Below are 11,932 nucleotides of genomic sequence, written 5' to 3' on the forward strand. Positions count from 1 at the left end.
ATGAACCCCATGGGAGGGATTAGAGAAGTGCATGGACCTATTGGTGACTGATGTATGAGAGTGACTGCGATCGTCGGGTACAGGTTGACGGACGTGACAAGGCTTTAAGGAAGGCTCTATTGTGAATGTCATTTAGGAGGTGGTGTCTTGGGAAAAATTATTACCAGGCAATTGCAAGAGGGTTACTGGGGGAAGAAACTTGGTCTCTGTGTACACCTATTTGCCCTCCCCCAGGAGGTGTCCCATTTGCTGTGAAAGTCTCAATCCTCTCAAGCTTGTTAAGGTAGAGAAAGGGAAATACATAAGTGAGTACAAATTGACTTTTCCAGAGATAGCCTGGGATGTGGGTTATTTAACTCACCTGTGCTTTTGTCCACACCTGATCAAGCTCACCAAGGCAGAGAAGGCATTTAAAGTTTGGGGAGAAGTGGTCCTAGACAAAGTGATATTCTGGTTCAAGCGCATAAAACAATAGGAGAAAGCACGCTGGACTCCCCCTATCCCTCCGGGACTTGGCAGGTAAAGCCCTTTTCAATCCTATCAGGGAAGAAGCTGAGTGGCAATTTAAGTGCTTCACTGAGTGGAAATATCAGAAGTATTTGGGGTACCGGAAACTCCACTAGCAGGAGAAGGAACACTCCCGGAAAGGTAGGCAAAATGGAAGGAAACGGATCCAAGGCAACTAACTATCCTGGACAATATGATCAAAAGTTTCAAAAAGGGGTTCAGAGGAGACTATGGGGTAAAAATGACACCTGGCCAGCTACGCACCCTCTGCAAGGTCCAATGGCCTGCTTATGGGAGTTGGCTGGCCACCAGAGGGCACAATGGACTTGAAAATAATAAAAGCAGTCTCTGCGATAGTCATGGGAAATCCTGGACACCCAGACCAGTTCCCATACATAGACTCCTGGCTAGAGCTGGCCCAAGATCCCCCACCATGGGCATGACTTTATATTCAAAATGGAGAAGGAAAAAGGCACAGAAACGAACTGATGATAAAAAAGAAATTCTACAGGATCCAAATGAGGAACTTCCCCGCCCACTGTACTAGATGATGAACCCGCCCTCAAATGTGTCGGCCAGGGACCTTAACAGCCACCAGGCCGAGGCCACAGGACATTCAAGCACCACCCCTGTCCCCGGCCCTTCCTTCAGCCCCCCAGAGGTCATAGAGCCGCCACCCCAGCAGGCTCCAACCCCAGCAGGAGGGACCCCTGGATACCGCCCTCCGGATTCAGCTCCTGCCACAGAGGCACGACATAAGCTCTACCCGCCGCCCCCAGCCCCGTGAGTCCCGTTGAAACAGGGGAGGGGAACACTGGAATTAAACAAAGACTGTGCTCTGCTAAGGAGTTAGAAGAAAAGACACATTTCAGAATTCCCTTAGGGAAGTCCAGCAAGCCCCCATACAGGGGAAAGACAGTAATTATCACCAGGCTCCCAAGGCCGACTACTACCAGCTATTTTCGTCTACTGATATATTGAACTGGCAAAAATATACACCACCAAAATATATATATATATATATATATATATATATATATATATATATATACGCCACCATATTCAGAGGAGCCACAGGGCATGATTAGACTGATGGAAACCATTTTTTGTACCCACCAACCAACATGGGATGCTGTTACCCAATTATTAACTTCCCTCTTCAGTATCGAACAGCGGTACAGAATTCTTACTGAAGCAAAGAAATGGCTGCTAGAAATGGTTCCAGAAGGGATTGTAAACCCACAGAGGTGGGTGGAACAAACCCTTCCCAGTGATAGACCTAATTGGGACTATAATACAGATGAGGGGCGAAACCAATTAGACAGATACCGTACAGCCATTCTACAGGGAATAAAAAGGGGAGCCCAAAGACCTATGGATATGGCAAAACCTGCCGTAGTAGTACAACGAGGGACTGAGCCCCCTTCTGAATTTTATGAAATACTGTGTGAGGCTTATAGACTCCATACACCGATCAACACCGAGGCCGGGGCTCCCACATCTTTGTAAACTCAGCATTTGTGTCACAGGCTTATCCTGATATTAAAAGAAAGCTCCAGAAGCTGGATAGAGTATTATCAATGTCCAGCTCCCAACTAATTGAAATTGCAAACAAAGTATTCAGAAATAGAGATACGGAAGCCAAGAAAGAAACTGAAAAAAGATGGAGGGAGGACAATAAGAGAGCAGACCAGAGATTTGCAATGCTAGCCACGGCCTTGGGAAAGCCTTCTGGGCTGCCCATGAAAGCCCTTCCCTCCTGGAGAGGAGACCAATCCCTCAGGAGACCCCCATGAAAGCCTAGACCCACGTTACAAACCAATCAGTGTGCCCAGTGCCGAGGGTTTGGCCACTGGAAAAACGAATGTCCTAAAACCACTCAAAACCAGGAATCAACCAGTACAGTGGTAGGCCTTGACAGCCTACAGACCAAACAGGGATGCCGGGACTCAGAGACACAGGTCCACAAGAGCCCATGGTAACATTAAAAGTAGGGGGACCATCTTATTGACTTCATGGTGGATACTGGAGCAGGACTGTCAGTAGTAACTGAGCCCGTGGCACCGCTCTCAAAAAAGTCACTGCCATAATTGGGATATCTGGAAAGGAAATGATTAAACAATTCTGTAAGCCCCGAAAGTGCCAAATGGCTGGGGGGCGCACCAAGTGACCCATGAGTTCTTATATATCCTTGAATGCCCAGTACCTCTACTGGGAAGAGATCTATCTCTAAACTGGGGGCACAAGTGAGCTTTTCCCCCCACGAATGCCCCACTTTGCACATGGGCCCAGCTACTTACTTACTCTCCCTCTCAGTTACCCCCCAAGACGAATGGAGGTTACATGAATATACTGAGAAGAGACTAGAGGGGATGAATGGCCGGGGGGAAACACTGGCTCAACAACTGCCCGAGATCTTGGCAGAAGGAAACCCCCCTGGGCTCGCCAAACACCACGCTCCAATAATAATACAACTTAACCCAGTGCCACCCGGGTTAGAAATGCCAGCATCCATTACCCCGGAGGCTCGTCTCGGCATACTGCCACATATAAGTAGACTGAAACAGGCTGGCATCCTGATTAATACCAATAAGAATGGAATACACCAATCCTACCAGTTAAAAAGGAAGGGGGACAGGACTATAGGCCAATACAAGATTTAAGGCTGCTCAGCCAAGCTGCCGTGACCCCGCACCCCACAGTCCCAAGCCGATATACCTTACTCAGCCTCCTCCCTCCAAGTGCAAAAGTTCTATACCTGTCTGGACTTAAAAGATGTCTTTTTCTGTATATGCCTAGCCCAGGTATCACAACCAATTTTTGCTTTCGAGTGGGAAGACTCAACAGGGGGCGCCAAACAACAACTAACCTGGACTTACCTCCCCCAAGGGTTTAAAAATTCTCCAACCATTTTTGAAGAAGCCCTGGCTTCGGACTTAGGTGCATTTCAGCCAGAAAAGTTTGGTTGTTGGCTGCTGCAATATGTGGATGATCTGCTCCTGGCCGCTGAGAATAAGGATGATTGCTGGGAAGGAACCAAGGCCTTGCTGGGATTGCTGATGGAGGCTGGTTACCGGGTTTCGGGAAAAAAGGCTCAGATCTGCAAGGAGGAGGTGAGCTATTTGGGATTTGTTCTAAAGGGGGGGCACAAGGCTGTTGGGCCAGTCCAGCGCCATGCCTCTATCTGTGATGGACGGCCTCCCATGGTAGGTATCACCTGTACGGAGGGGTGATATGCCTAGCTTATGGGATTTTTTGCATCAGGCAAGACAACAAAAATCAAGTATAGAATGGCTTTAGACATACTCACTGCAGTACAGAGAGGAACCTGTGCCATACTTATGGCTGAACGTTGTGTATACATTCCGGATCTATCTGGCAATGTAACGGCTGCTTTGGGTGGCATGAGGGACCAAGTAAAAGCAATGTCAGATGAAAATATTCCCTCTGGACCTCATCCTATCTTGGGTAAAGGGTGATCGGTGGAAAACTGTGCTTACTGTTATTATAGTCATTTTAATCGTTCTGTTACGTGGACCTTGCATTTTACAATGTGTTGTTAACTTTGTATCCCAGAGACTATCCTCACTTTCCCAGATCAGCGTTAGGAGGCCTAGGGTACAATATATTCCTATGAGTGATGCTCCCACTGAGAGTTAGGAGCATCACGAGGGACGAATGAAAGTGGAAAGTGGGCAAAGCGGATTCCATCTTGGCTGCGGGACCCCATTTTAGACCTATTGTAAACTTTGGACCGCATGCCTCGGTGTTCTCCCAGTGGACTTTGAGCTATGTGCCCAGAATCTACAGAAACAACATACCAACTGAAAAACAGACCCCCTGGATAAAAGGACTCCAGGACTTGTACCTGGACTTTCTGTCGCCGAAAAGAATATACTAATCTACCCCAGAACAAAACAAATTGTTATCTCCACAAAAACTATTGATATATGTTAGCCTAATTAGCTGTCTGGACTAATGATATATGAATCATGGTTTAGCCCCTTTACATTATCCAGGCTAGTTTCCAGGAATTCGGGGAGGAGGGTTTGAGCACGTACACTTACGGTATATAAGGTTGTCACAAAAACTGGCCGGGTCCTTGGCTAAGAGGAGACTCTGCCTTGGGCCCGCTGGTGTAATAAATTGCACTCCACTATTTGCGTTGTCCTTCTGAGTGAGTTTGCTTCCCGGAGAGCAGAGAGCGTGGCTACAACACCCTCAATTAAGGATGCCCATCTGTGAAACAGCTGGGGTTCCTGAACAGGGCTGTAAGGGAGGGAGGGACAGGAGTGTTCACTGTGGCCCGGCAGAGAAGTGAAGTCCAACACAGGGCCACTGTCTGCCAGCTAACCCTATTTATTCTCGGTACACACATAACCTGTTGCTTCACCAAATGACGGTGTTAAGTGAAGTTGCTCAGTCATGTCCCACTCTTTGCAATGGTGTTAAGTGCAACTCTTTTCCCGGTCTTGTGGACCAAGAAACTGGATGTTCAGTGAGGCTAGGTCGTTGGCTCAAGATCACACAGCTGACAACTGGCAGAGCCTGGATTCAAGCCTGAGCAGTTGGTTCCTGAATCCACAGTCCTAAGCAGACAACACACATGCTTCAAGCCCAGAGAAAGGAACAATACACAGTTGGGGAGAAATGCTGGATTTTCAGGTCTCAACTGGGGAAGGGGGCTCAAGAGAGGCACTCTCCTGTGCCCAAGGTAACAGCCCAAGAGGGAGCTCATGTTAAAAGTCCAGATTGCACTCTCAAAGCCTGGGCTTTTAGCAGATACCTTACACTGTTCCCAGAACTCCTATCCCATTTCTATCTGGGCCGGCTAGCTCCTTTCCCCCTCCCTACCCAGAGACCCAACCCCCTCCTTCCTCTAACCAGGGATTTCAGGCCCCCAGTCCTTTCCCCAAATTCTATTCATCCATCTGCTGGAAAAGAGAGGGGCAGGGGATGGGTACTGTGGGCAGTGGCCTGTCCCAGCCCTCACCAGCTCACCCACCCACCAGAATGGAGGAAGCCGCCTGAGTTACTGGGAGAGATGTCATCTTTTCACGGGGGCTGGGAGTGGGGGCTGCCAGGCCTCCAAGCCCCACCCCACCCCACTCCTGGCTGTGTGTGAAGGGGGAGGAGGGCCCACCTCGTGACCCGAGGGGGCTGGCCCAGCTTGCCCCAGCTCTGGAGGAGTGGGCGGGCCAGGGGGGAGTCCTATAACTGGACGAATCTGGGATCCGTGAGTCCCTACTCAACCCCGAAGGCGAAGGACGCGGTTTCCGGAGGCGAACACGGTAAGAGGCAGAGCTGTGGGCACGGAGACTCGGGGCTTCTGTGGGGGACGGGCCGCGGGAGAGGTGAACGAGGTGACGGGTCCGACGCCGCCCCGGCCAGGACAGAAGCCGGAGCAGAGGCGGAGGGCAGAGGCAGGGAAGCGGACCTAGAAGGGTGGGGAGCAGGCACATCCCGTTGGGGCTGGAAGGTGGGTTCAGGGGAGCAGCTGGACCTGCAGGAAAAACCAGACGAGACGTGGCCAGGACCCACTAACTGTTACCGTCCTTTATTGAGCACCTACTGGGAGCCCACAATCATCCTAAGCTCTCCGTTAAGGGGAGGCTCCGGGGCGGCGGCATGGTAGCTAAAGCGTGGGTTGGAGGACTTTTTAAATGAGGATTAAATTAGCGAATATGTGGAAGACAGCGTTTAGATGTGAAGTTGGAGCTGAGAATGGGAAGATACGGTGAGGAATGGGAAAATACGGTGAGGAATGCGAGGTAGGAACTTTAGAAAGTCCAGCCGGGGCTTTCAGGGAACTCCGGGATGGAGGGGAGGGCCGGGTGAGTGGAATCTGAACCCTGGGAGAGGGATGGAATTTAGGCGGCTGCCGACCTGGGGATGGGGAGATAAGAGAAGACAATGAGGGAATGAAATAGACAATGAAGGGGCCGCTGGGTAAATATTCGGAATTGGGTTAGGATGTTGCTGGGATGCGAGGCTTTGAAGGCTAAGACTGGATGGGGCAGGGCTCTGAGGGGGAGGGGGGTTGCCCCCACCCGGGGGTTGAGTGACAGTTTCTCCCTCCTTCAGGTTGGCCAATCGCAAGCCAGAAGATGAAGGTTCTGTGGGTTGCCGCGGTGGTCGCGCTCCTGGCAGGTATGGGGGCGGGGCTTGCCCAGGTTATTTGCCCCACCGTCTCCCATCCAAAGCTTGCCCTCCTCCCGTCCGTGGGTCCTCCCTTCTGCTGGTCTATCTCCCCAGGTCTGAGGTCTCTCTGACATCCCTTGGTTCTGAGCTGCAGTTTTACTTTCTCTGAGCCTCAGTTTCCCCATCCTTAAAATGAGAGTTTCTCGTGCGCTGCTGTCAGGCAGATAGTGAGGAGCAGCTAAGTGTCAGAGGTGATTATTCTCTATTGGGGCTGTTTTATTCTCTATCACCCCAGCATGGCGGTACGCGGACCACACACAATCCATGCTTGTCAAGTGATTAAACAGGCTGGGCATCTCCCCCTCCCCACCCCCCAATGCTCTGGGAGCACCTCCTCTGTACCCGGTACTGTGTGCCTGGAGAGGGCGGAGGACCCTGACCGCCGTGAACTTGCTGTGTGCAGGATGCCAGGCGGATATGGAAGGAGAGCTGGGGCCCGAGGAGCCCCTGACTCCGGAGCAGCCCCGGGGGCAGGACAGCCAGCCTTGGGAGCAGGCGCTGGGCCGCTTCTGGGATTACCTGCGCTGGGTGCAGACCCTGTCTGACCAGGTGCAGGAGGAACTGCTCAACACCCAGGTCATTCAGGAACTGACGTGAGTGCCTCCGCCCTGGTCCCTGATCCCTCCGGTGGGCAGTGTGTTCGGGACCCCAGTCTCCTCTGATCTGGGTTTCTTTACCTTCCCATCACCAACACTTGGGCGGGGGGGGGGGGGGGGGGGGGGGCGGTGTCTAGCCTCTGCTCATTTCTTGCTTTCTTTTCTCCTTGAGCTCCTGGCTTTCCCTCTCTCTGATCCTGTTCTTCAGTCTTTCCTGTTTGGCACCTTCCTCTTCATCTCCTTCCATCACCCTAGCTCAGGATCCCTACCTCTTCTTTCCATTCGCGCCCTCTCGGCCCCCAGGGCGCTGATGGAGGAGACCATGAAGGAGGTGAAGGCCTACAGGGAGGAGCTGGAGGGACAACTGGGCCCCATGGCCCAGGAGACACAGGCCCGCGTGTCCAAGGAGCTGCAGGCAGCCCAGGCCCGGCTGGGCTCCGACATGGAGGACTTGCGGAACCGCCTGGCACAGTACCGAAGCGAGGTGCAGGCCATGCTGGGCCAGACCACCGAGGAGCTGCGGGCCCGCATGGCCTCCCACCTGCGCAAGCTGCGCAAGCGGCTGCTCCGCGACGCCGACGACCTGAAGAAGCGCCTGGCCGTCTACCAAGCGGGGGCCAGCGAAGGCGCCGAGCGCAGCGTGAGCGCCATCCGCGAGCGCCTCGGGCCGCTGGTGGAGCAGGGCCAATCGCGGGCCGCCACCCTGAGTACCGTGGCCGGCCAGCCGCTGCTGGAGCGCGCCGAGGCCTGGCGCCAGAAGCTGCACGGGCGCCTGGAGGAGGTGGGCGTCCGGGCCCAGGACCGCCTGGACAAGATGCGCCAGCAGCTAGAGGAGGTGCGCGCCAAGGTCGAGGAGCAGGGCAACCAGATGCGCCTGCAGGCCGAGGCCTTCCAGGCCCGCCTCAGGAGCTGGTTCGAGCCCCTGGTGGAAGATATGCAGCGCCAGTGGGCCGGGCTGGTGGAGAAGGTGCAGTTGGCTCTGCGCCCCAGCCCCACCTCTCCGCCCAGCGAGAATCATTGAGCGCCCGGTCATCGCCCTGGGGGGGCCCCCCCAGCTCCCACCCCGAGCCTCCCGTGCCCCTAGCCTGCAGGGGGCCCTGCTCCTGCCCCAGCTGTCCTCTTGGTGGGCCCTAGATTAATAAAGATTCATCAAGCTTCATGGCAGCTGCTGGGCGTCAGTGTATGATTTGTCACAGCTCAAGCCTCAGTTTCACAGTTTTTCCCCTTGTTGACTCCACAGCATCCTGCCCCCTGAGCCTGTGTTTGTCTCTTTTCTTTGTGTCTGTTTCCTTCTGTCCCCTTTTAGAGTTTCCCGGTGACTCCGTGGTAAATAATCCGTCTGCAGTGCAGAAGACTCAAGAGACATGGGTTTGATTCCTGGGTGGGGAAGATACCCTGGAGATGGGAATGCAACCCACTCCAGTATTCTTACCTGGAGAGCCCCATAGACAGAGGAGCCTGGCTCGGGCTATGGTCCATAGGAAGTGACTTAGCACACAAGTCCCCTTTTAAGTCTTTCCCTTTTTCCTCCATCTCTACTCACAACTGCTCACTCTCTTCCTTGACTCTCATCGATTTGTGGCTGAGACAAGGTTCTGGAACAAATTCACCAGTGGGTTAAACCCTTCGGTTGCCCCTGACTACTCTGGGCAAAAAGAGCAACCTCGCTGAGCCTCGTTTGGCCTGGCTTCACAATATCTGCCTCATGACTCAAAAGACTTCAGACCACTGCTGTGAATACTGAGCCATTTTCTGGACTTGCCTGGTGGTCCAGTAGTAAAGAATCCGCCTCCCAGTGTAGGGGACACGGGTTACATCCCTGGTTGGGCAGCTAAGATCCCACATGGGAGGCTACTGAGCCTGCATGCTCCGGAACATGCCTTCTGCCTTCTGGCAGAACAAAGCCCTAGTGTAGCTAAAAATGATAATTTTTTTTTAATCAAGCCATGTTCAGTTCTTTATTTCCCACTCTTATTCTCCCGCCTGGCTTACCTGATCCTGCCTCCTTCCCGCCTCTGTCTCCATGCTGTTCTCCCTGAGACATTTTGTTTTTCTGTCTTCCACTTTACCCCCATCTTTTCTCTCTCCCTCTGGTTTCTCTTGCCTGTGTGTGTGTGTGTGCACGTGCGCACGCACGCGTGTATGTGCTCAGTTGTGTCTGACTCTTTGTGACTCCATGGGCTGTAGCCCGCCAGCCTCTGTCCATGGAATTTTCCAGGCAAGAACATTAGAGTGGGTTGTCATTTCTTCCTCCCGGGGATCTTCCCTACTTAGGAATCAAACCTGCGACTCTTGTTTTTCCCGCAGGCAGATTCTGTTTTGACAGGCAGATTCTGTACCACTGCGCCACCTGGGAAGCCCTCTCTTGCCCCTGGTGTGGCTTATTTCTTTTTTCCCTTCTTCATCTGGGTTTGCCCTCGCCACCATTTTGCAGCACATGGACCCTCTGCCTTTCACCCCTTCCTCGTGTTCCTTCTCTCCTCCAAGCGGGTGATTGGTTTCTTATCTACCCTGACAAGCCTACTGGGTGCTGGGAGCAGACTGCAGAGAGAGGCACACAGGGTCTGCAACAGGCCCCTGCTGTTTAGGGCTGGAGGAGCCGGTTGGAAATGGACACTCAGAGAAGCTTGGCTGGAGCCTGGAGGTGCCAACGCTGTCCTCTCCCACGCCCTTAGTTCTCCAAGGAGGGGAATAGGGCTCCCCACCACAGGGGACAGGCCAGGACTTGTATCTCCCAGGCTGACCTCTGCCTGCTTCGGCTCCAACACAATTTGCACTCCACTCCGAGTTTTCCCTGAAGTTGCCTTGTTTGTCCTGATGGAATCAAGCCCCTCCCCGCCACCAGATGCTTCACCCTTGGGACTGAGTTGGGGGTGGGGGGAGTTCTCTGGGGACTCAGAGGCAGGGGGCCTGGTCCCACCCACGTGTTTCCTGTTAACTCCGCTGACTCACTGGGTGTCCAGGGGCTGGGGCCGAGCCCCCTGAGCCTGTTTCCCCAGATGTCAGTCACGGCAGGGACATCAGCCATGTTGTCCACTTGAAGACCTGAATCTTGAATTCTCCCTAATGAAGCCAGCAAAGCAGAGAGGGTGTCCCGCCTCACCGCAGCGTGCCCCCCCTGCCACCCCCGGTTACTTTTGTGCAAGGAGGCTGACAGGGGGGTGCTGTGGGGGTGGAGGCTGACCCCAGTAGGAATCCAGAGGGACAGCCTACAGTCCGGGAAGGGGAGGGGAAAGATGAGGGACAAAGACGGGGAGGACAGTTAGCCTCTCACTGAGCCACTGAATGTTCTTGGCTGCGCCTCAGTTGCCCCCTGTGTAAACAGAAACTCGAGAGCTGAGGTGAGGATGAGGCAGGCAGACTGCAGTGGTCGTTTTGTTCTCGCGGGATGGGGTGGGGAGCAGGGGGCATTTGGTGGACATGTGGGGAGCACTGGGGGCTCAGAGAGGAAGCAGATGGGCCCCCTGACAGGGATTGGCAGCACAGAGCTGGCTGGAGGGCTGTTGCAATCGTGCCCGGCAGTGTCTGTGCCTCGCTTTCACAACTACCCCCCTCTGCCCCAAGGCTGACACGTGGGTGTGGGGGCACGAGGCCAGCCAACCTGGAGTCTGGGGCCAGGGCCACCCTCTCCCAGCTGCCAGGGTTCACTAGCAGTCAAAGACAGCTGGGCGGAAGAGGGGGGACGCCTTGGAAGGCAGCCCCGGGGGGATTGATGTGGTGGAAGGGAAGGGGGGTGGTGCTTGGTGTTCTGAGCAGCCAAGAGGGTGCCTAAGGGCAGATGGAGTGTTTACAGGGGCCTTGGAGGCTTGGACAGCGGGGGGAACAGAGAGAAGGGAGTTCCTGGTGGATCGCTTGGAGGGGCACATGTCGGGAGTCTTGGAGCTGAGGTTTTGTACCTTTGACAGGTTGAAAAGACCCCTCTCCAGAGAATTCCCTGGTGGACCAGCGGTTAGGACTCACCGCTTTCACTGCCATGGCCCTGGGTGCAATCCACAGTTGGGAACTAAGATCCTGCAACGCATGGCAAAAAAATAAAGACCTCTCTCCAAAAAATATTGGGGGCATTGAAATTAAAATCCCAGAGGAGCATCCAGGGAAGTTTGGGGGAGTCTCCCAGATGCAAAACAATGGGGGAATAGGAAGGCTAGTCTGAAAGTGACATTGGCTATGACAAAGGTGCAGGTGTGTGGCGGCAGACTGTAGGACCCCAGACTCCGGGAGAGTCATTTTAGCTGAAGAGGCTGGCTAAGAAGGGAGAGGGGATAGTAGAGATGGCCTGGGGACACAGTGTGAATTGACTTAGTGAGTTGGGTTTGTTTTTTTAATAATTACTTATTTGGTTGTGCCGGGTCTTTTAGTTGCAGCATGTGGGATCTAGTTCCCTGACTAGGCATCGAACCCAGGCCCCCTGCATTAGGAGCGCGGAGTCTTAGCCAGTGGACCACCAGGAAAGTCCTAAGTTAGTGAGTTACTGAGTTTTACTGAGAGAACCCACCCCCCGCCCCCGCCCACCCAAGGCTGGGAGAAGGGTATGAAGCAGGAGAGACGCCTGAGGGAAGATGACCACAGAGAGAGGGGGAAGGCTGTCCCCTGGGTTGGGAAGGGACTATAGCAGCTTGAGGTCCCCA

General features: G+C 53.8%; 1 protein-coding gene across 1 annotated transcript; it reads left to right on the forward strand.

Annotated features, from left to right (window-relative positions):
* The first annotated feature begins 5,649 nt into the window (after window positions 1-5,649).
* Window positions 5,650-8,468, forward strand: APOE (apolipoprotein E). The gene is made up of 4 exons (XM_061139570.1): window positions 5,650-5,798; window positions 6,592-6,657; window positions 7,112-7,301; window positions 7,608-8,468. The coding sequence occupies exons 2-4, from the start codon at window positions 6,615-6,617 to the stop codon at window positions 8,323-8,325; spliced, it is 951 nt and encodes a 316-aa protein (XP_060995553.1). The 5' UTR covers window positions 5,650-5,798; window positions 6,592-6,614; the 3' UTR covers window positions 8,326-8,468.
* Window positions 8,469-11,932: the final 3,464 nt, after the last annotated feature.

Source organism: Dama dama, chromosome 4 (genome assembly GCF_033118175.1).
Source record: "Dama dama isolate Ldn47 chromosome 4, ASM3311817v1, whole genome shotgun sequence".
In the NCBI taxonomy this organism is placed as follows: Eukaryota; Metazoa; Chordata; class Mammalia; order Artiodactyla; family Cervidae; genus Dama; species Dama dama.

Coding starts and splice junctions, on each gene's coding strand:
- APOE (XM_061139570.1), top strand. CDS start 6,615: ATGAAGGTTCTGTGGGTTGCCGCGGTGGTCGCGCTCCTGGCAG. Junction 6,658..7,111: donor GGTGGTCGCGCTCCTGGCAG/GTATGGGGGCGG, acceptor TGCTGTGTGCAG/GATGCCAGGCGGATATGGAA. Junction 7,302..7,607: donor CAGGTCATTCAGGAACTGAC/GTGAGTGCCTCC, acceptor CTCGGCCCCCAG/GGCGCTGATGGAGGAGACCA.